Raw genomic sequence first — 24,713 nt, forward strand, 5'->3', positions numbered from 1 at the left:
TTTCTAAGAAGAAAGCATCTCACTCAAATGTCCAGGAAACAGAGACAAAATCCGTGGTGCTTTTATCTTTAACTCTGTCCACACATTCACCCGGGATATCCACGCTAACCCTCAGAGATCCTAGGTAGGGTCACAGGAACTCACAGCAGCCATCTCATTTTATGAATGTGACCCGGGAGGCCGATTCACCACAGGGAACACAGTGTCTGTCTCCCCTGCAGCCCTAGAATGTGCGAAGGGCAAGGTGCAGGGTCTTCTGACCCTGGGCCATCTTGACCACGAGCCCCCGACCTGATCCTTTTGGCTGACTGCTTGTGCAAGCCAAGCGTCCCCCAAAACAAAAGATGGGCACTCAGGTATGGTCTCGCATCCTCCAGGAGCACCAGGGAAGTTGGGGACTTTGACACTTTTGGGGGACAGGCTAGACCACGGTGTGAGGTAGGAGCTCCCACCTCTCAGTTCAGCGTTATCCCAAATGGGAACCCCAACCACTGAATCGGGCCCCCCAACCCCAAAAGTGCATGTTATTATAGAACCGCCGCCACCACCACCGTAACAGCTGGGACTGCTGGGCTCCGGGCCAGGCCTCTGGGTCAGAATGCCCTCTGAGGTGGGGCCCACAAGCATCTCCCCCGCCCCCACATAGTTCTACTCCACAGCCTAAGAAGCCTTCCCTCGCCTCTCCCCAAAAGACCCTGGACCCTCACCCCTGCTCCCGGAGTTCTGGAAAGCAGCTGGTTACAGCTGTGTAGTCTCTGTCACGTCCTCTTCTGGCAAACGAAGTCACTTGTAAGAGCCTTAACCCAGAGCCAGGTCTACACCGTCATCCAACCTGCAATAACTTAGCCGGTGCTCTGACAAGTGAGGCTTCCTCTGGACGTGTGTCGGATGCCCCTCCCGCTGATGCCTGTGAGTCACCCTCTAACTAACTTTAGGGGCAACGATCCATGTGGGACAGACAAACCCAAGAGAGTGGGATGAAAAGACAAGGAGCACCTGGAAAGGGGGGATCTCAGTGTTCACAGTCACCACGAGCCACAAAGCAGCAGGCAACAGAGGTCCCAGGGGTTAATCTCCCACACCCAGGTGGGCACTCACATCGTTATCCCCGTTCTACAGCTGAGAAAACGGAGGCCCGGCAAGATCAGGGAGCGGACTCAAACCTGCATGAAGAGCCAGTGATGCCCAGGATGAGAGCCCAGGCACCTGCATTGAGAGCACACGCTCTCCACCTCCGTGCCTCACTGCCCCCAAACAGCCATGACTCGTCCTCACTTCCTACCTGGCGGTTTCTGAAACGCATCCCATCCCCTTAAGGAAGTTGCTGCTGCTATTCCCATTTTACACAGCAGGAAACAAAAACGTATCAAGATTAAATGAACTGTCTAGGTCACAGAGCCAGTAAATGACAGCACTGAGTTTTGGATCCCCCTCCATCTACCTGACCCCAGAGCCCAAGGTCTTCACCTGAAGGTTCGCAAACTTTCTGAGCTTAGGATCACTTTACGATCTTAAAAATGACTGGGGACTCCCAAGAGCTTTGTTTACATGGGTTATAACTCTCTAATGATCACCACCGGATTAGAAATTAAAACTAAAAAATTTTAAATATCGGGTGCCTGGGTGGCTCAGTTGGTTAAGCGACTGCCTTTGGCTCAGGTCATGATCCTGGAGTCCCTGGATCGAGTCCCGCATCGGGCTCCCTGCTCAGCGAGGAGCCTGCTTCTCCCTCTAACCCTCCCCCCCTCTCAAGTACTCTCTGTCTCTCTCATTCTCGCTCTCTCAAATAAATAAATAAATCTTAAAAAAAAAATTTTTTTTTAAATATCTATGAATTGGGGTGCCTGGGTGGCTCAGTCATTAAGTGTCTGCCTTCGGCTCAGGTCATGATCCCAGGGTCCTGGGATCGAGCCCCACATCGGGCTCCCTGCTCAGCGGGAGGCCTGCTTCTTCCTCCCCCACTCCCCCTGCTTGTGTTCCCTCTCTCGCTGTGTCTCTCTGTCAAATAAATAAATAAAATCTTTAAAAATAAAAAATAAATAAATATCTATGAATTTTAAAATAACTGAAAATCCATCCCATGTTGACATAAGATTTTTTTTATGAAAAATTAACTACACTTTCCATTACAAAACAAAAAAAAATGTAGCAAGAAGAGTGGCATCGGGGCACCTGAGTGGCTCAGTCAATTAAGCATCTGACTCTTGATCTCAGCTCAGGTCTTGATCTCAGGGTCCTGAGTTCAAGTCTCGCCTTGGCTCCCACGCTGGGCGTAGAGCCTACTTAAAAAAAAAAGTGGCATCGCTTTGCATCTTTATAATGCTGTTGATGTCTGGCTTCATAGAGATAGCTACAGTCCCTTATCTGCGCAGTATCACACAGGATGGATGAACCTGTAGAAAAGTCTGCTCGGCAGCAAAGTCTGTGTGAGGATGACAGTGGAAAAGGCAAGTGACATCTTAGAATCATTATGAAAGCAGTTTTGACCTCACCGGCCTCCTGAAAGGACCTCAGGGACACCACGCCATGCTCCAAGAACAGGTGCTCTGTGCTCTAATCAAGTCCAAGAAGTATCACAGAAACATCAACTCGAGAGTTTCAGAAATGAAAAGCACCACCAGGCTCAGCAACGTGCCTCCAGGGAGATAAAGGATTCTCACCCCATTTGGGGAACAAGGCAACAGAAAGATGCATCCCTTCTTTGGCTTTTGAGGAAGATGGAGAGAGAAGCAGCAGGACTGAAATCGGGGTCATCAGATCTGTCGCCACACACAGCCACGGCCTCCTGTCCCAGCCTCCAGCAGGATGAGGACACCTGCTCTGCACATGTGAGGACCTGAGGGGAGCTGACCATTCAGACAATGAAGTGCGTGGACGTTGCCCAGCATAACGTAGGTGCTGGGTTCTGTGCTAAGGGCACCCTGTCCTTACCTGATTCATGCCCACAGCACCCTCCCAGGGATGTGCTGAGATCATCCCAGGAGAAACTGACATCCACAAAGACTGCACCGCCAGGTACACAGTGCACCCCAAGGCAAACGTGGCTCCAGCTCCAGAGCCAGGGCCTCAACCACGACACTACACTGCCTCCCGACAGGTAGTGCTCCAAGGTTCGAACATGCATGAGATACACAAAACAGAAGGCCAGCCAGGTCAGAGAAGCCATCAGACAGCAGACTGTCTGACTTAGGGGGACATGCTGCCTGGATGCCTATCATTCACAGTCAGGAAGGTGGAGGGCAGAGCAGGGCCACAGGACATCTCAAGAAGAATCCCAAGATGGGCTAAGCCTGGACATGCCAAATTAATGGCAAATGTTGCAGAAAATCCTCTCCATTCCCAGTCGACTAAAAATAAAGTTTTTCTGGGTGCCTGGGTGGCTTAGTCGGCTAAGCATCCATTCAGCTCAGGTCATGATCTCAGGGTCCTGAAATTGAGCCCCACATTGCTCCGTGCTCAGCAGGGAGCCTTGCTTCTCCCCCTGTCCCTTCCCCTGTTTGTGCTCTCTCTGTCTCTCATATAGATAAATAAAATCTTAAAAATAAAGGTGTCTTTTTTTGGTTGCACCTCAAGGTTGAAAGACGTTTTGAAGATGATGCAGCCCTCCCATCCAAATTGGTTGCCAGAATCCCCCAAATGGCCACCAAGACTGTTGGAACTCCTCCACGGTGAGGGAGCTCACTACTTTACAGCAAAGCCCAGCTAATATCTCCCCATAAAATTATTCTCTGTACAGAGTTTGAATCCGTCTCCCTCTATTTCCCCCACTGACCTAGATGTCCTCCTAAGGGCCACAAGGTACCTACAATCATAACTCCTCTTCTACACAACAGACCTGCAAGCATTTGAAGACAACTGTCACGTCCATTTATCACTATCAAAACAGCTACAGTTAAGAGGTGACAACACCAAACGCTAGCAAGGGGCGGGGGCGGGGCAGAGAAACTAGAATTCCCAAGCATCGCAGGTGGGAATATGAAATGACACAGCCACTTTAGAGAACACTTTGGCAGTCCCCCTTTTTTTTTTTTTTAAATAATCTCTACACCAAATGTGGGGCTCGAACCTACAACCCCGAGATCAAGAGTCACATATTCTACCTACTGAGCCGGCAGGCACCCCTGGCCATCTGTTATAAAGTTACACATGCATTTACCCTATCACCCGGTAATCCCACTCCTGGGTATTTACACAAGAGGAAAGAAAAGTTATGTGCACACAAACACCAGCACACAACTACTTAAAGCAGGTGGCGAATGTATAAACAGCAACGTTCCCTTCCTCCAAAGGACTACTACTCAGCAAGAAAAGGGAATGGCCACTGGACAAACCAGGACCCGCGAGAACTGAGGGATCTGAAGGCCCTCTGCTAAGTGAAGGCAGCCAGATTCAAAAGGCTGTATACACTATGTGATTCCATCTATAGGACATTTGGGAAAAGGCGAAAACATAGGGCAGAAAAAGAGATGAATGGCTGCTAGGGACTGGGGGTGGAGGGAAGAAAGGCTGAGTACAAAGTCACAGAAGGGAATGTTTTAGGGTGAGGGAATGGTCCTCTATCTTTTTTTTTTTTTTTAAAGATTTTATTTATTTGACAGACCGCGAGAGAGGAAACACAAGCAGGGGGAGTGGGAGAGGGAGAAGCAGGTTTCCCACTGAGCAGGGAGCCCGATGAGGGGCTCGATCCCAGGACCCTGGGATCATGACCTGAGCCGAAGGCAGACACTTAACAACTGAGCCACCCAGGCGCCCCTGTCCTGTATCTTCTTGTGCCAGTGATTACATGACCATGTGTGTTTGTCAAAACTCACTGAACTATATAAAAAGGAGAGATTTTACTATGTGCAATTTATACCTCGATGACATGACTTCTTAAAAACTTATGCTAACAACAAAACCTGCGGTGTCCCAAATGGAAGCCACCCTCCCAGGAGCGGTGTGGTTGCTGGAGTTGTGGACCATCAGCCCTCCCCACCCCCTCAGTCACTGCAGGTACAGCAGTCATCTTAATGAACAAGAAAATAAGAACTCACATCAAGCGAGTTGTCCACAGAAGCCGTGAACGTCTTTCCCTCAGCTTGCCTATCCCTGCATAGTTGCTCTTTTGGATTCAAATGCAACGGTCCACTCTCCCCGACTTCACTCCTTCCTCTTTCCAATCTGGAACCCGGTCAAGAAGGCAGATCTCTTTCTTCCTGTGTCCAGGATGGGGTCCGAGGGGTAAGGGACTGCATTACAATGGCGGTGCTTTAGAGATGCCAGGAGAGCAGGCACAGGCCCTGGACTTTGGAGCCGTCACTCACCGGGCCTTGGTGTGACAGGGACAGCAGGAGCAGAGTCCGGCAGGGAGACAGGGCAGGCCCCTTTCACCCATGAGTCCTGGCTCTGCCTCCCAGTCGCCATGGCTGGTGTGGCCACCTCCACAGACCACTGAGGCTCAGCGAACTGCTTGGCAGCTGGGTGATCTTGGCCAGAAGCCCCTTTGTCCTTAGCTCCCTTGCCACCACACGCCAGCTGAAGGCCTCCCCCTCTGTCTCATTTACAGCTGGACAGTTGCAACTCTGCTCCAGAGCCCTATGGGCCCATGGTGCCAGAGCCAAGGAGAACACTGGTCGTGGCCAAAAGCAGTCAGGTGGAGTGGCCGTGCCCAGCTTCCTTGCTACCTCCAGGCCCCGGCTCTTGGGGGAAAGCAAAGCAGTGGCAGAACACAAAACCAAGCCACCCTCATCTCCAGCCCAGGAGAGCCATAGCCATCAGGAGAGACACAGTCCCTCATCGTGAACCAGGGCTTCTGAAAGCACCTAGTGTCACGAACTTGCGAGAAAGGTACGTCTCAGGCCAGCCAGACGTCCTAACTCAGAAACCTGGGAAGTGAAGTCAGCACTCCCGTCCAGGTGATTCTGAGGCCTGCTCAAGTTCGATAACCTCTGGCCTGGGCCAAAGTTGCATCTGCTGGCCAGAGTGGCTCTTTTCTCCCTTGTTTTACTGGCTGTCCAGTAGCTACTGCCCACTGATGACATGCAGAGAGGACCCCTACCCCTGGGTCAGTCAGGACAGCTCGGAGGCCCAGCCCTCCCAGGACTGAGAGGGCAGCCGCGGCAGCCACGCCCAGCTCTCGGGTGAAACACTTGCTCTCAGAGCACAGCCTCGACTCAGGGTCTGCTCCGCAGGAACCCGAACCAACAGAGGCAGCAACGGCCTCTTGCCTTCTCGCTGCTCCTACTTTTTTTTTTTTTTTTTAAAGATTTTATTTATTTATTTGAGAGAGAGAGAATGAGAGACAGAGAGCATGAGAGGGAGGAGGGTCAGAGGGAGAAGCAGACTCCCCGCCGAGCAGGGAGCCCGATGCGGGACTCGATCCCGGGACTCCAGGATCATGACCTGAGCCGAAGGCAGTCGCCCAACCAACTGAGCCACCCAGGCGCCCTCGCTGCTCCTACTTCTGAAGTTTCATTCCTAGAAGGCCCAACACAAGGCCCACCTCCTCCACGAAACTTACTCTGATGCCCCTCTTCAGAAATAGCTGCTGCCTCCCCTGAGCTGTTTGTTTCCTTCTGTTTTACACAGGGCGCAATGCCAGATGCTTAGCCCTCTGGTGCTATGGTCTGAATGCCGGTGTCTCCCGGCTGAAACCCCAACCAAGCTCCAAGGTGTGGGATTAGGAGGCAGGGCCTTCGGGAAGTGATTAGGTCATGAGAGAGGGTCCCACATGAGCAGAACTAGTGTCCTGATAAAAGGACCCCAGAGAGCTCTCTCCCCGCTTCTCCAGGTGACGACACAGCAGGAAAACGCCATCTGTGAACCTGAAGCAGGCCCTCACCGGACACGGCATCTGCCTCAATCTTGGACTCCCAGCCTCCAGAAGCGTGACCAATAAATGTCTGTTGTTTCCCAGCGGCCCAGTCAGTGGTGGTCTGTTTTGGCATCCCGGACGGACTGAGACACCGGCTGGACTGTGAGGTCAGGGGCCAGGGCTCTCTGTGACCCCTACAAGCACTAAGCACGTGCTCTAAGAGAAGAAGGTGCTCTCATTCTTTGGAGGAACTGAGAACACAGGCCCCCGACCCAGGAAAGGCAGGGTCAGAGGGCCCAAGGAGTCAGGGTGAGAACCTGTCTGCATGATGACTCACCCCACCTTCCCATGCCAACCAGAAGCTGCACTTTCAAGGAATGGGACACAGAGGAAGCCCTCCAGCTGCTTCTCCTGCCAACAAGCCAAGAGACCTCTTTGTTTAATAAGAAACCTCTCCTGTTGCTTCAATCTGCATAAAATTTAAAGCTCATTTTATGAATGCTACCCAAGGACGTCTGTTCTCCTTAAAACTTCCCCAGTTGTCCCAGATGAGAAATCAGGTCAGGATGAATGGGGAAGAAAAGTATCAACTGCCTGAAATAAGTGTGTGCTCCCGGGGCAGATCCATGAGGCCTACCCACAGGACGGGTTACCTACGGACGGCTGCACGGGATGGGGGAGGCCTCCAGGAAGCCACAAGCGCTCAGCTGATGAAAACTGCTCAAAAAGGCGTCAGCAGAAAGTCTCTAGGTTAGCACCGGCGTGCTGAGCTGTTAGCCGTGTCAAGCTGAGAGCCAAAAGGGGACAGGCTACCCGCTGACCTAATGCTAGCCCGGGCAGTCGACCAGGCACCAGCTGTCATAGAGAAGACACGACACCCAAGGCTTCCCCCACCAATTTTCTCTTACGCGGACTGTAACTTGCCGTTCTTTTCCCAAATGGTGTTTGTTAAGGAGACATAAGTGGGAAAGCAGAGGTGATGTTTTGTTGTTGTTTTGTTTTATTTATTTATTTATTTTTTTAAAGATTCTATTTATTTATTTGACAGAGAGAGACACAGCGAGAGAGGGAACACAAGCAGGGGGAGTGGGAGAGGGAGAAGCAGGCTTCCTGCTGAGCACGGAGCCCAATGCGGGGCTCGATCCCCAGGACCCTGGGATCATGACCTGAGCTGAAGGCAGACGCTCAACGACTGAGCCACCCAGGTTCCCCGTTTTGTTTTTTTTAAAGATTTTATTTATTTGCCAGAAAAAGCACAAGCAGGGGGAGTGGGAGAGGGAGAAGCAGGCTTCCCGCTGAGCAGGGAGCCCGACTCGGGACTCGATCCCAGGACCCTGGGATCATGACCTGAGCCGAAGGCAGACGCTTAACCAACTGAGCCACCCAGGCATCCCACGGAGGTGATGTTTTTATCGTAAGACATTGCTCTTGCCTTGCCTTTCCTTAGCTTCGTAGAGAGAGACCGCAAACAAACAGTAATAGCCAGTCTCCATCTGACCACGGAAAGAGCATGGCCTGTCATTAGGTGAGACTGAGCCAGGAGGAATCCTCCAGGAGGCCGGCAGTGCTCCCCATGGCTGACCCCACCGCTCATTCCACTCCAAGGGACAGGTCCAAGCCAGCCAGACATTCCAGCGCCCTTGCCAGGGCCAGCCCATCTCAGCCCGGGAGGCCTGTTAAATGTAGATGCTGGACCCCACTCTCAGAGCTCTGGATGTAGCAGGTATGGGGCGGAGCTCAGGAACCTGCACCTCTAACAAGTGCCTGAGTGCTGCTGGTCCAGGGACCATACCGCACGGGCCGCTGGTTTGGGCCCAGACTAGTGATCCAGCCACGGTCAGTGTGAGGAGACCCTGCCGAGGAATGTCTGCGGAAGGCTGCTTGCTGACAAGGAGACACGAGAGGACCCCCTTCATCCTCTGGACCATGTGACGACAGATGTTCTTTTATCTGCTCTGTCCAGTACGACAGCCGCTAGTCACAGGTGGCCAGAGGGCACCTGAAATGTAGCAAGTGTTACTGTTGAAACTAGAAGTGTTCGTTTTAGTTCATTTTCATTCATCTGAATTTGAACAGCCACCTGTGGGCTAGTGGCTCCCACAAGGGGCCGTGCAGCCACGGACACCGCCAGGTCTAGATGTGATAGCTGGAACTGCGGCTACAGATGCCCTGCCATCAGCCCGAGGGCCAGACACACACAGAGGCTCACAGAGCCACGTCCCGGGGTACTCAGCCCACCCTCAGCGGCCTCTTACTATGAGAGAGCACGCAGTTGTCTGTTGTTTAGGGTGGGGTGAGCAGGTATTCCTATTGCTACAGCCAAAGGTCTCCTGGCCGATGCAGCCACGAGGACATTGAAGTCAGCCTGCAGAAACGTGGGGCTACTCACCCCAAGGATGATGTCAACTGCTGGCATAAGAACAAGAGAAGCAAGACTTGGGTCCCAGTGAGCTGAAGAGGGTCTGACGCGAGGGGATGCAACCAGACCCGTCAGCATTCAAGATCTGGGCACCAACAACCATGGCTCAGCCTACGACAGGAAGCCCACAGCCCTACCTTCTGCCTGCTTGCCAACTAGCATCTGGGGACACTGCTGACCCCCCCACTCCCAAGGACTGAACCCAGCCTCAGGTACATGTGGAACCAACCAGCGGGGGGTTGACATGAAGCTTCTTCCAGAAGATGCAAAGGTTCAGCTGCATAAACTCTATCTTCCTGCTCCTCCTTAAAAATTCCACTATTAACAATAATTGCTGTGGTTTAAGTTAACACCTCTCTCTTTGGAGAGACTAAAATGCAAACGTTCCTAAGAAAGGTACCACTTTAATCCCCGAAGCGTTGATGTGATGAGTTTGTCAGCTATCTGTTAGATCACTGCACTTGTCCCCAAGGGGGAGCATGAGAGAGGCAAGAGAGGTGCACTCAGGGTTCAGCCACTTCGGTTTTACAAAAGCCCATGTTGCTGCTCCACCCATCTGGACTGCCCCACCCCAGGGGCTTCCTGGGGGCCAGGCCCATGGTCGAAATTCCAACAACCCTATCATTCGGCCTGCGACTCACAGCAGGTGGCACAGAGTAATAAAGACTGAAGCTCTGACCTGTGGTCCCAGAAGTGTCCTCCCTGAACCCTGGACAGGGATGAGGGACCTATGCTGGCCTCACTGTGTCCTCCCAAAAGTGTTGAAATCCTGACCCCCTCATAAACGTGAATGTGACCTTATTGGAAACCACAGTCTCTGCCGACGATCAGGTGAAGACGAGGTCAGCCTGGAGTAGGACGGGTGTCCCTTTGAAAAGAGGAGATGTGAAGACAGACACGCACACGGGGAGAACACCATGTGAGGACAAAGGCAGAGACTGGGATGACACACCTACAAGTCCGGAACATCCGGTCCAAACACTGCCAGCACCCCGGCGAGAGGAAGGACAGAGGCCTGGGACAGACCCTGCCCCGATGCCAACAGACTTGGGGCCTCCAGAGCTGCAAGAGAATGCAGTTCTGCTGTATGAGCCACTCCGTCATGGCAGCCCCAGTGAACAGTGCCCTACCTCCCTACTGCTACCAGTCTCACTGGGCTGACCTCCCTCACTGTATTCACTCACAAAACCGTCTCCCCCGTGGGCCCTAAGATCCACAGGCACTGGGACCACATCTGCCCCAGTGCCCACACATTCCAAGCCCACTTCTGGCCCAGCAGAGGGGCTCTGTAAGTGTCCGTCGACTTAACACATGAAAGGTCTGCCCCCAACTGGGTCTGGAGTCCCTGGCAAGAGCATCAATTTCCCCATCTGTCTATGTGCAGGAGATAAAATAATTGGACCGGATGACCTCCGGGGGCCCTTCTGACTACAGAAACTCCAGGACTCTCCACTGAAGGTGTACCCATCCATCAGGGTCACATCGGGACATGAGAAACAGCACGGAGGGTGTTAAACAGAGGGCACGTGACGCAGGAATGGGTACCAGAGGTGTGGGAAGGCTGGGAGACCAGGACAACCTTCCTGCTGGGAGTCTTCAGTGAAGGGAAAGCAGGACCAGCTGTGGGCTTCTGGAAACACATGGACGGGCCACTCCTGTCCCCAAGGCAACAGGAGGCCCAGGGGGCTGTTCCTGCTTACAAAGGACAGTCCCCAAAGGGGCCATTCTCATGGACAGTGGTCACTGAGGCACCAGGTCGGGGGCAGGGGAGACAACAAGCTCACTAGAAGTCCCATGCCCTGACAAAGTAAAGGAATGGTGAGACACAGCCTCCCCCAGGACCTGCCAGCACCAGATTCCTGCCCTCCTCCATTAGGAGGACGTGCTGCTGATGGGAGAAGGTGGGAATGGAATCAACAGAAGATGGCCCCATGAATGATCTGACAGGTGAGGCCGACTTGGGGCTACCTCGGCTCACACCCAGCACCCCCCCGACCTGCCCGGTGCCCTCCAGGAAGGAGGGGTGCCCAGGTGGTACTCACCCACACTGCTGAGGGAGCTGCTGCTTTCTGAGTCTGAGGGCATGATGGACAAGACGCTGTAGGTGGAGCCTGGGGAAGAAGGACAGACCATTTGTTACTAACCCCAAACTACTGTCAGACCAACCGATCTTCAGTCAGCGCCAGACTGAGAACCAACACCACGTCAGGGACTAGAAATCGGATCTGCGGGGTCAGGCAGGTGTGGTCAGCAGGGTCTAGTCCGTGGTATTTCTGCCTGGCCTCTCACCTGACCTTCCCACGACCCTCCTGCCCTGGAAACTTACCCACGCACAGAGAGGAACTCGGAGCCAGTCAGCTGGCCTCTCCTTAAGACATCTGGGGAAAAGCTTAGCAAGGGAGCAACATGCCCCCAGGTTAAAATAGGGTGTGGGGATTTCCTCCAGATCTTTACCAATATGATACTGGCTTCCATGCAGAGAGCAACAGAGTATAAGTTAAACATCTACGAACTATTTGTTCTTTTTGCCCAACTGTTCTGCTCTTGGGTTCTGACTGTATTCAAGCTCGGTCCTTAATAATTTAGTCAGTGACTGCCTCCTTACTAAAAGTTATTCATAAAATTATGAGCAATTACACTGTCACCAAAGCCAAAGAGCAGTCCGTGCTCCCTTTTTGGCCAACACTTAATGTTGGTAACTCGGTGCTGGACACACAACTGCGTCACACCATGGTTCAGTTTGAATCTGAGTATTTTCTAAGCTAAGGAGATTACCCGCCTGGCATCGGTATAACCTCTGGGTCAAGAAACCCCATTTCCGAAGCAGCTCTCGTCCACACATGAGTAGCTGGGTCACACTGAGCAAGTCGTTTGTTTTCTGGAAGTCTGCTCCCTGGCCTGTACAGGGAAGGGGTTCAACCAGATGGCTTATAAGGTCCCATCTCAGGATTACACTTACCCCGATGGCATGCTTTTCCTGTGACTACAGGTGACACCAAGTTAAGAGGGAGAACTGACTCCAAGACTATCTTGGGAACGGAGAAAAGCACCGCACACACAGACGGTGGGTCAAAGAAAACAAGATAACGGCAGGAATGCAATGTTTTGTCCTTGGAACCAAAAGAACTACAGAGGGAAGAGGTGTGTGCATCGGGCAGGGCAGAGCGGTGAGCGGTGAGCTAGAGACGGGATTTTTGCAGTGAAGCCTTTGAACAAGCCTCAGGGCTCTGATGAGGAAAAGCAGCCAAGAACTAATGAGATCTAAGGCTCCAGAACCAGAAAGGTGGGGGCCGGATTTAAGGTTTCTCTCCCCCCTCAACTCTTGACTAGCTACCTAATACCTGCACACCCTCCGAAGGGACAGCGAAGGGATGAAGAGTTGGGGGTAAGCAGGGCAAAGGAAGGAGGAGACTTGTGGGGGCAGGGAGGGAGGAGACCACCAGGGTGACAAGAGACCCCGAGCAGAGGAGCAACCTCAGGGGGAGGAGATGTAGGGCAGACAGGCAGGCAGCCCTGGTATACTGGTGTGCAGGGGAGCTGGCAGCCGTGCCCCCCAGAAAAAGAGATGAAAGCAGAGAGCAAAAAGGAAAAAACAAGGAAAAGGGACTTTGGTAACGGCGAGAACTAGGACAGTGGCCGGGCATGACTGGTGGCCTCATTATTGAATTTTCTGAGACTCTCTTGAGAACCTGTGGGTGTTATGTCATTATATATTTGTCCAAACCCCTGGAGTGTGCAACACCACAAGTGAACCCTAATGTAAACTACAGAGTCTGGGCGACAAGGATATGTCCGCGTAGGTTCATCAATGGTAACAAATGTACCACTTGGGTGCGGGATGTTGATAGTGGGTGAGGCCGTACACGTGTGGGGCTGGGGGGATACGGGAATTCTCTGTGCTTTCCCCTCAGTTTTGCTGTGAATCTAAAAGGCTCTTAAAAAAAATTTTTTTTATTAAAAAAAAAAAAAGAACCTGTGGATGTTTTGCATGGATTGAAAAGGATGATTTCGGGAGTAGAAGACAGATGATCTGTCTTCAGATAGGACTGTCAAAGGGATCCATCTGTGCCATCCGGCCTCCAGGAGCAGGACCCGCCACAGCAGGGAGGGGCTGGAGAAAGCCGCGGGTGGGGGCGCCCAACTGTCAGGGCTGGCTCCGTCTGAAGAGACCTGGGAAGGGCGGGGACCTCCTCAACGCACACCTCACTTCACAGAGGCCCCCTGCCACCTGGCCCGGAGGCCACATCACTCGAAGGAAGAAGGAACCAGAAAACCCCATTCAGCCCTGAAATTCCTTGATCCCACCAAAAAATGAAGAGCAACGTTCAATGAAATACCTCCTGTATTTCAAGTTCCACCCACACGATTCATTTTGCTGTCCATTCAACAACAAAACAATGAGCGCCACCGATTTCTCCAATCATCTCTCTTCCCACACCATGAACAGTAGTAGGCATTGCATAAGGATCGGTGAAGGTAGAATTCAGGCACTCCGTTGGTATCTTCAAACGACAAAAACGTCAACACAATGCCAATTTTCTCAACTCAACTGACAGTGTCTTAATTATTTTTTTCTTTACAGGGACAAGGAAGGCTAGCCAGCTGGTATGTTGGTGGACTGTTTTCGAAAGATGCCCACTCAGAAAAGCAGGCACAAATAAACTCTCCCACTCACACCTCCCAGATCTCTGAGCCTGCGACACCATGGCCCGCACACGGACAGCCGCTCCCTGCAGGAACGCCTTGCTTCTTCCTCACTACGGGCATCAGCAGAGCCCCATCTTCCAGTAAAGCACCCCTCCTCATCAAGGCGTCTCTCTCCTCCCCCATGGCCAGTTTCCACTGTTAATTAAATTTGGCAGACATCTTTGTCTCTCTCCACCCATCTCCCTCCCTGGCTAGGGGAGTCAATTCGCCAACCAACACATTCTGTTCTTCTTCCCTGTCTCCAAAGCCCTGCCGAGGTTCTGGGGCATGACCTGGGGGCGGCGTGACATCTCTATCTGCATCTCTGGGCATCTCTGGGCATCTCCGCCCCTGAGTCGGCTGGCAGAGCTCCTAGGAGCTGGGAGCTGGCAGGGAGTGATGAAAATTGGACGGGGCCCAGTTTTTACAATGTTCCCAGGGCCTTGGACGTCATTCAGAGGGAAAAAAAGGCCCGAAGACAACGTTGTCTTGGTCATGCTTTGTCTCTGCTGCTATTGTTGTCTTAAAAAGCCTATGTGGTCAGGATGTCGGAAAGGGCAAGAGGAGACACTCTCCTCCAAAGTCACGCAGTGTCCTTTCAAAGCCAGTGGTTTCAGAAGGGCGGGCATCAGGCGTCATCTACCTCTGGGGTTTCACAATCAAATCTGGAGGCCTGCAGGAGTCTCATCTCATGGGTGCACACTTCCCAGCCCCCCACAATTTCCTCAGGAGCTCCACGAAGGCACCCGCACCCCACGTGCCCTGAAACCTAAGGCATGCGCTCCACCTGGCACAGAGGCCCAGACTACCGAGGGCTGTGGAATCAGCCTGGCTCCCCGACTGGCACTGCCCCCTCTCCCTCCCCATGTGCCCCCCCACACCTGCACAGGACAGCCAGGCACTGCCACCCAGAGTGTTCCCACAAACCCAGGCAAGTCTGTGCACAGGTCCTGTTAGGACCCAGAAGTCAGGTGATCTGGAAACATTTCCAGGAAAGGAGAACAGAGCATGAGCCTCGATTTTTTCATGGACGTGTAACCAGACAGGGACACGAGGAAGGTCTCTATTGCCATTGGGGCTACTGGGGGACCCAAGCAAAGTGCAGGCTCTGATGTGGGCAGATGAGGGGGGCCTGAGAATCTGCGTTTCTAACAAGCCCCCAGGGCATGGGGGTCCACAGAATAAATGCAAGGCAGCAGGGCACCAAGGTTCACCAGAGTCATCAGGTGGGAAGCCAATGTAAGCTATGGCAGAGGCCGTGAAACAGAGCCGGCAAACTCTGGGACCCATGCATTGTCTGCATCCTTCCCAAGAGCCCAGCCCCTGCTAATTGTGTTTACTCTGTGACTCAGCCCCACTGGGTCATGGAGACCACTTCAAAAGAACTTCCAGTAAAATCACCCGAGCGACAACAGAATGCCCCAGCCCACAGCCTGTGAGGCCCAAGAGAGAAAAACTTAGCTTGTCACCTAATACACCCCTCCATTCACCTGGAGCTCATAAAGGCCCCGGTGACTCACGCTTCCTCCCCATGAAAACTGTAAGCATCGAAGGGACTTGTTCCAGCTTTGAGCCACTCCCTACGCTCCGGGAGGGCGAGGAGAGGGTGGCCTGCCGCACGGACCTGAGACAGCTCCGGATCACTGGGAGCACACGCGAACCAGCCCCCCCAAGCACTGAAATTGATAGCTGTACTAGAGTGACAAGGTCAAACAGGGCAGAATGACAGACGGACAGACTATACAGTACTCTAATAATAATAATAATAATAATAGCAGCTAACAGACACTGAGCATTATTAAGTGTCAAGTTGCGCTAAGCACTTGGCATGCATCGTCTCTGTGAATTCCTAAAACAACCCTGAGGCTGTCATTAGGCCCATTTTACGGAGGAGAAAACTAAGGGTTAGGAAAATTAAGAAACTTGCTTAAGGTCTTGATAGAGCCAGTAAGAGTATGAACAAGATACAAGCCCGGTTTAGCCCAAAGTCTGCACTCTTGATCCCTATACCCAACACTGCTGCTGGGCTCTGAAGGTGGAAGGGCAGTCAAGGGAGGCTTCATGGAGGAAGCAGCCTGGAGCTGGCCCTGGAGGATGGTGAACTTGGACAAGCATCCGAGAAGCCAACTCAGCCTGGAAGAAACACAGGCAGAGCCTGTCCCCCTGTGCAAGTGGAAAGTCTCAGAGCAGAGCCAGCCCTGCTCTGGACCAGCCCCCCCACAACCCCCAGAAGGGGCTTGTGCCCTTCCTGTCCTCCTTCCCCCACCAAGAGGACACTCAACAGCCATTGTTGAGATGGCACTGCTGAGCCAGAGATGGGGACGAAAACTGGCAAGAGGGTGAGAGGAGCCATGGCTCCATGGCCCTGACATGCACCGCTGCTTCCTGCTGCCCCAACCCCCGTGCCCATGCTGGGTGCAGAGGCAGGTCCCAGAGCATGGGCACACTCATTCAGGAGGTACCGACTCCGTGAGGTGCACAGGTGAGGAAGCAGGCAAGAGCGTGAAGAGTGCTGTGCGCTATGCAGAGAACACCTCCCCACTTCTGAGGACCTGCGGAGGTGCTGGGAAGGAGAAGCTTTCCTGCAGAATCACAGGATCAGTGCAGCCACACCCCTCCCCCAGGCCTCAGCTGCCTTCCCTTTAAAAATATGGCCCAAGGCTGTGGACACTGAGACCAAAACTAGGAGGCTGACAAGCTCCAACATGTCAGAGAGGCATGGGGTGACCACGGCCCCGGAACGGAGAAGCCAGAGCCTGGCATATCAGTTAAGGAAGTCCTGCTTCCTGCACCCTACACGCCTGCCTCAGGACGGGGAAATGAGCTCCCCAGCATGCACAGGGAGGCTGGCAACAAACAGAAGGCCTGTTGTTATGGGTCAGGTGAAGATGCACCCCCTAGAGTGCACAATCCACCCCCACAAAGTGTCAGGTTTGTAAATGAAGAGCCAGTTAGTCTTCCCCAACTGAGATACATCTAGAGTATTCTCTGCAAAGGTTAGAACAAGAATAACAAGCTTGATGGTGCAGCCACTCTGGAAAACAGTATGGAGGTTCCTCAAAAAGTTAAAATTTTTGCGACCCAGCAATTGCACTACTGGGTATTTACCCCAAAGATACAAATGTAGTGATCTGAAGGGGTACATGCACCCCAATGTTCATAGCAGCAATGTCCATAATAGCCAAACTATGGAAAGAGCCTAGATGTCCATCAACAGATGAATGGATAAAGAAGATGTGGTGTATATATACACAAAGGAATACTACTCAGCCATCAAAAAAATGAAATCTTGCTATTTGCAATGATGGAACTAGAGGGTATTATGCTAAGCAAAATAAGTCAATCCGAGAAAGATAATCATCATATGATCTCACTGATATGTGGAATTTGAGAAACAAGGCAGAGGATCAAAGGGGAAGGGAGGGAAAAATGAAACAAGACAAACCAGAGAGGGAGACAAACCGTAAGAGACTCTTAATCTCAGGAAACAAACTAAGGGTTGCTAGAGTGGAGGGGGGTGGGAGGGATGGGGTGGGTATGTGGGAGGGGATGGACATTGGGGAGGGTATGTGCTATGGTGAGTGCTGTGAATTGTGTAAGACTGATGAATCACAGACCCGTACCCCTGAAGCAAATGATACATTATATGTTACTAAAAAGAAAAAGGGATAACGAGCTTGCTAAAATATCACAGTAAGGATGCTTACTTCTCCCTTTTTGAGGTCATGAAAAGAACCCATAGCCCATCTTTCAAAGGTGAAAGGGGGTGTTCATTTCCTAGCTAAGTGGAGTGTTAACCTCCAAGTGCGCAAGTGAGAAGTGCCGGGGGTAGTGGGAAGGATGCCTGTGGGGCTCTAGGCTCGTTCCTTAACCTCCTCCCGCTGGACTCTGGAATCATCTGGGAGATAAGGAACTGAACTACCTGACCCTGAGGAAACTCCCAGATGTCAGGGCTGTCACCGGGGACCCACCCCCATCTCCGGCCAAAACTGCCCCCAAAGCTAAAGTCTGAAAAGGGAGGGAAAACAACACCGGCATGCCCAGAAATGATCACTCAGTAAGATTAAAATCAAGAGCCTCCTCTCACTGTCAGGTCCTTTGAGTCCTCCCCTCCCCCAAGGCACAATGTGATGGAAGTTTGCTGAATTTCCAGGGATTAAAAACAGCAGTCAGAAAGCTTGCTCCCCCTCATGAGGTTGGGGAAGGCTGGAGGCGTTCTTTGTTGTCTCCCGGTCAGAGGCTGTAAGTTCCAGGATGGGAGCAGTGGGAGGAACTAGGACCATCAACTTGCCGCCAAGTGGGAATACTGCTCAGTTCTGGCTTCCTGTCACCCCGAAACAAGCCCTGTTTTCTTCTGTCATCTCCCAGCTGGGCTGGGTCATAGTTCTGCACCTAGGATGTGGCCCAGGCAGGGTCTGGTGGGCTCCCTGGGAGGGAGGCTAGGCCAGCATTTATAGCAGGAAGGGGAGGGGACTGGGACAGGTGTTAAGAGTCTCCTACTAAATGCAGTGATCTAGAGGCGCCTGGGTGGCTCAGTCGTTAAGCGTCTGCCTTCGGCTCAGGTCATGATCCCAGGGTCCTGGGATCGAGTCCCACATCGGGCTCCCTGCTCGGCAGGAAGCCTGCTTCTCGCTCTCCCACTCCCCCTGCTTGTGTTCCTGCTCTCGCTATCTCTCTCTCTCTCTGTCAAATAAATAAATAAAATCTTTTTTAAGAAATAAAATACAATGATCTAGAGGCACGTTCCCCACCAATGAACGTGACGAAGCCTGACCAGCACCCCCAAACCACAGCTCATGCCCCGAGCATACAGCAGCAACAAGGACTCAGCAAGAGGGAACAGGGAACCACAGCAGCACAGACCCAGGGGGCAGCCAAGCCCCCAGGATGCTGCCGATGGCCAACTCGCTGTGGCACATCTGCCCTAGAATAAACTTCTAACCAGCACCACCCGTCACAGTGGGCAGGAAGCAGCTCTCTGCAAGGCACCGGGCACTGCCAGCTCCCTCCGGCCCTCAACTGGGACTCCCTCTGCGCTACTCAGTAAAAGAAGAGGCTCTCTCCTCCGCATGGACTCCCAGCGCGAGGGTGCTGCCCTGCCCCAGGGCAGGGCGCGGCACAAGTGCAGACTCTGGCCAGGCCCCCCCCCCCCGCCCCCACCCCCCCCACCCCCCCCCCGGTGCTGTGCGGTCTGCAGCAAGTGGTTTCCACTTTCTGTGCCTCACGTCCTTGCGTATAAAGCAGGGAGAGTGATGGGTATGAGGGCCAAAGGAGTGAAGAGAGGTAAAGCCCCGAGGAGAGCCAGGCACACGGCAAGCACCCCATAAACCCCAGCTCTCGTGACTGTTACCTGACCCTCCAGCAGAGATGTGCCCTCCTTGTATCTGAATACAGCCCTGTGCCTTTGTTTTCTTGCCTTTAGGATAAGGAGCGCCCCCCCCCCCCGCCCCCGCCGCCGCCCCGGCTGCCTGGGTGGCTCAGTCAGTTAAGCGTCTGCCTTCGGCTCAGGTCATGATCTCTGGGTCCTGGGATCGAGCCCCACATCGGGCTCCCTGCTCAGTGGGGAGCCTGCTTCTCCCTCTGCCCCTTCCCCCTTCATATTCTTCCTCCCTCCCTCTCTTTCTCTCAAATAAATAAGTAAAATCTTAAGCAAAAAAAAAAAAAGGAGGCCCTCTTTTTGCCCTCTGCCATGGCCAACCTTTTTTTGCCTGGCCATGGCCAACTCCAATCCATCCCTGGCCTTCCTTGCAGGTCTCTTGTTCTGAGTCACGAGGAACAAGCGAGAGCACTCCTTATGTGCCTGGCATCCCTCCAGCCCACCCAGACCTTCTCAGAGTCCTCACTACCACCTTCCTACACATGGGCATCGGTCAGCACACATCAAGAGAGATGGAGTGAGGGCGCTCTGTGCAAGGCACCACCCCTTGGTAGGCATGTCTGCCCCGGGGGAACACAGAGCCCATTCATTCACCAAATGCTCAGCAAGCACTGTGCTGGGAGGTCCTGGGGGTGCAGCAGAGAATGAGAGACAGAGTCCCTGCTCTCATGGAGCTCACAGGAGTGGGGGTGGAAGAAGAGAGCTAAACTAATAAACAAGTGCAAACTGCATCAGGTAATAAACACACGATGGAGGGTGACTGGGATGGGGTGGAGAGGTGGCTGTTGTGGTACAATGGGGGGTGTCTCTCTGAGGTCACATGTGAGTTGTGGTACAATGGGGAGGTGTCTCTCTGAGGTCACATTTGAGTTGTGGTACAATGGGGGGGGTGTCTCTCTGAGGTCACATTTGAACAGAGACCTGAAGGAAGTGCAGAGCACTGAAGACAGATTGTTTCAGGTAAAGGGAACAGCAAGTGCAAACCATATCTCCACTCCACCCCCTCCCTGAACTTCCCTGGGTATCAAAGAGACGGATGGAAATAAGTCCGAGGGACAGGGAGAGCCATCAACGAGCACTAGGCACCTTACATGTTTGGGCTCAAGCTTTTCTTGAATGTCCTAATTACCACATTCTGACTACTCATAACAGCTAATATTTATTAAGTACTTGTCATAGGGAAGATACTATTTATATGGATTATTTCATTTAATCATCCCAACACTATGAGAAATGGACTATTAACTCATTTTCTAAATGCTGAAATACAGCCTCAGAGAGGCTAAGTAACTCACCCACATCCACAAAGCTACTAAGTGATGGCTCCAGATTCAAATAAGACTCTTATCCATTAGCCCTGTATTACTTCCTTTCCACCAGGGTCAGAAAAAACAAAACTCACCAGTTCCTTGTCTCAATGGACAGCAGAGGGTGTAAAGAGCCACCCCCTGCTCAATGACAATGCTCAGGTGAGGAGAAGCATGGAGCAGTCACAACTGATGGGTTAGAAACCCTGGCGGGGCCGTGCCAGAGAGCGGCTTATGGGCCAGCATTTGCACTGTGGCCAACGTTAGCTTTCCAACAGTGGGAGGGAAGAAGGGAAGCAAGAGAAAGACGGGTTCCAGTCATCTCTGCCACACGTCAGCTACCAGCCTTGTCCTCCTGCCCTGGTTCGACCCCTCCAACCTTGTCACTCCTCCGGCCACTGGCCCATCCTGGTCCACCCAAGGGAGACCAGCACAATCTCTGGAACAAGGCAGATAGATATTTCCATCCTGGCTTAGAAGGCAGCAAACAGAATGAACCAGTGGGGTTTGAGGAACCTGCTCATGACTCTAATGCTCAGACTGAAGGCAAAAGAACTGCAAAATGTCTCCCTCCCAGTCCCCTTAATGCCACGTCATCCCCCAAACGGCCACTGTCCATTAATCTGAAATCAGGGTAGGCTGAGGAGCCCCCCAGAGGGAATGATGGCTCTGGGAACAGCCCAAGTCTCAGGGCGTAAGTGAAGTAGGCAAGGACATAATATCAAGGCTACATGGGTCAGGGACACTCAGCCCACAAAGGCCAGAGAGGAAAGCTCTTGCTCTCACCAGCAGTGGATGAGCTGCTGCCTCTGCCTCTTTTCCTTCAGCATCATCAACAGCACCCTCCCCACCGGCTTTGCGTGGCACCTGGAAAACTACTGACCACCGGGGCGCCTGGGGGGCTCAGTCAGTTAAGTGTCTGCCTTCGGCTCAGGTCATGACCCGGGGTCCTGGGATCGAGCCCCACACTGGGCTCCGCACTCAGCAGGGAACCTGCTTCTCCCTCTCCCAGCTCATGCTCTCTCTCTCTCTCTCAAATAAATAAATAAAATCTTTAAAAAGAAAGAAAGAAAGAAAAAAGAAAACTACTGACCACCACGCTGGGTCCCCAGGACTCTGAGACCATGGAGAACCACTTACCTCCCCCTCCATACAACATTCCTGCTGAGTTTGAACCCACCAGGACCCCAGCCACAGGGGTAGGAGGTACAAAGTGACTGCACAGTGCGCAGGACAAAGGGCACAAGATCAGGAGCTGGATGGACCTGGGCTCTTCCTGGTTTGGTCACCTACAGATGGGTGGCCAGGGGCAAATTATTTTCCTGAGCCTCAGTTTCTTCATCTACACACCAGAGCTATAAAAAGTCTTTATCTGTATCTCACAGATTGTTGTGCTGGCAAATAAAGTTACAGATGCTGAAAATGCTTTGTACCTGGAAAGAAACTGCTCACAAACGCTAACCTGCCCGAGACCCAAGGCCCCCTGCTCCCTGACGCCCCTGCACATTGTTCCCAGCTGCCTTTACTCCCTACTCTTCACTGCTGGCCTCTTCCCTTCCAGAAACTCCTCCTTTTCCAGCACTCTTATTCAAAACACAACACTGCAAGAAAACACAAGGAAATTAATAAAAAGCAAGGACTGTGTTAGATGCCAACATTACCCATTGTGATCTAAAGACTCAGTGCAATCCCTATCAGAATCCCAATGACCTATTTTGCAGAAATAGAAAAACTCATTTGAAAATTAAAATGGAGTCTCAAGGAACTCTAAATAGCCAAAACAATTGTAAAAAAGAAGAATAAAGTCAGAGGACTCATACTTCCTAATTTCAAAGCTTGCTATGAAGCTACAATAATCAAAACAGTGTGATACCAGCATAAAGACAGACCAGTGGACCAATGGAACAGAAATAAACCTTCCCATAAATGCTCAAATAATCCTGACAGGTGCCAACACTAGTCAATGAGGAAAGAACAGTCTTTTCAAGAAAATGATGCTGGGAAAATTGGATATCCACATGCAAAAGAGCGGATTTGGACCTTTATCTAAAACCATATACAAAAATTAACTCAAAATTAATCCACGTCCTAAAGATCAAAGCTAAAATTATAAAACTTATAATAAAATATAGGGCTTCATGACATTGAATTTGGCAATGATTTCTTAGATATGACACCAGTCATGGGCAACAAGAGAGAAAAAGACATAATAGGCTTTATGAAAACTTCAGAATTTTGTACATTGAAAGGCACTGCCAAGAGAATGAAAAGGCAGACCACAGAATGGGAGAAAGTATTTGCAAGTCACATATATGACAAAGGATTAATATCAGAATATACATAGAACTCTTAAAACAATAAAAAAAAAAAACCTGATTCAAAAATAGGCAAATGAGGGGTGCCTGGGTGGCTCAGTCAATTAAGTGTCCAGCTCCTGGTTCTGGCTCAGGTCATGATCTCAGGGTCGTGGAATTGAGCCCCGAGTTGGGCTCCTTGTTGGGCACAGAACCTGCTTAAGAGTCTCTCTCTCCCTCTGCCCCTCCCCCACCCACAGCATGCTCTCTCTCTCTCTTTTTAAATGTTTTATTTATTTATTTATTTGAGAGCGAGAAAGAGAAAGACAGCACGCGTGCATGAACGGGGAAGGGGGTAAAGAGGGAGAAGCAGACTCACCACTGAGCAGGGAGCCCAACGCGGGGCTCAATCCCAGAATCCTGAGATCATGACCTAAGCTGAAGACAGATGCTTAACCAACTGAGCCACCCAGGCGCCCCTCTCTCTCTCTTAAAAAAAAAAGGCAAATGACTTGAATACTTGGACACTTCTCCAAAGAAGATATACAGCCAACAAGCACATGAAAAGATGCTCAACATTACTCATCCTTAAAGGAATGCAAATCAAAGCCGCAAGGAGCGACTCCCTCAGCCAGCTTGGGGGGCTTGGGGTGGCTACCATCAGTAGAGCAAAAAGTAACGAGTGTGTGAGCGGGGCGCCTGGGTGGCTCAGTCGGTTAAGCGACTGCCTTCGGCTCAGGTCATGATCCCGGAGTTCCGGGATCGAGTCCTGCATCGGGCTTCCTGCTCAGCAGGGAGTCTGCTTCTCCCTCTGACCCTCCCCCATCTCATGCTCTCTCTATCTCATTCTCTCTCTCAAATAAATAAATAAAATCTTTTAAAAATAAATTAATTAATTAATAAAATAAATAAAATGTGTGAGCAACGTGAGTGGCCACTGCCAGATGAATGGATAAGCAAAATGTGGAGTTACCCAGCCTTCAAATGCTAGGAAATTCAGGGGCACCTGGGCGGTGCAGTCAGTTGAGCATCCAACCCAGTTTCGGCTCAGGTCATGATCTCAGGGTTGTGATACCGAGCCCGCGTTGGGCTCCGCGCTCAGCAGAGTCTGCTTGAGATTCTCTCTCTCCCTCTCCCTCTGCCCCGCCCACTTGTGTTCTCTCTCTAAAATAAATAAATGAAATCTTTAATTAAAAAAAAAAAAAGCTAGGAAATTGGGACAAGTTGTACAACACAGATGAGAGTTGAGGACATTACGGTAAGTGAAACAAGCCAGTCACAAAAAGACAAATACTGTGTGATTCCATTTATATGAAGTACATGACGGAACCAAAATCACAGAGACAGTAGAATGGTGGTTGTCAGGGGCTGGGGTGAGGAGGGGGAAATGGGGAATTACTGCTTACTGGGTATAGTTTCATTTTTGCAAGATGAAGAGTTCTGGAGATATATGGTGGGGATGGTAGCACATCATGAATGTGTTTAATACCACTGAACACTATACTTAAAAATGGTTAAGATGGTAAGTACTGTTATATGTATTTAGCCACCAACAAAACAAAACAAAACAAAACAAAAGGCAAGGGCTTTATCTCCCTCTCTATTATAGGTACCCAAAATCCTTGGGGACCGTTGGAGACTAACACAGTCCCCGTGGGAGACATCCCACAGCGCCTGGAGGACGTCAGTGAGAAGCCCACAGCCACTACCTGTAATGTGAAGCCCTCGGGTCAGAAAGAAGTGAGGGAAAGGGGAGGGCCAGATCTAGGACTTCCTGACGGGGAACCACACGGTAAGTACTGTTCTAGGCACATACAAAATCCTGGGATGGACACCC

The 24,713-nt window shown here is 51.6% G+C and overlaps 1 protein-coding gene across 9 annotated transcripts in view; it reads right to left on the reverse strand.

The window, feature by feature from the left end:
* The window catches only part of DLG5 (discs large MAGUK scaffold protein 5), a 216,337-nt gene that overhangs the window by 153,592 nt on the left and 38,032 nt on the right, over positions 1–24,713 (reverse strand). For 7 of the 9 annotated variants that reach the window (XM_064594864.1, XM_064594863.1, XM_064594867.1 and 4 more), the window contains exon 2: positions 11,255–11,323. The exons of the other annotated variants lie outside the window; for them this stretch is intronic. In XM_064594864.1, coding sequence (XP_064450934.1) covers positions 11,255–11,323 — 69 coding nt within the window. The remainder of the gene's footprint in view (positions 1–11,254; positions 11,324–24,713) is intronic. 9 annotated transcript variants of the gene reach the window in all.

This window comes from Mirounga angustirostris, unplaced genomic scaffold (assembly GCF_029215605.1).
Source record: "Mirounga angustirostris isolate CCGP_5_RB_7025 unplaced genomic scaffold, mMirAng1.0.hap1 SCAF_6, whole genome shotgun sequence".
NCBI lineage: Eukaryota > Metazoa > Chordata > Mammalia > Carnivora > Phocidae > Mirounga > Mirounga angustirostris.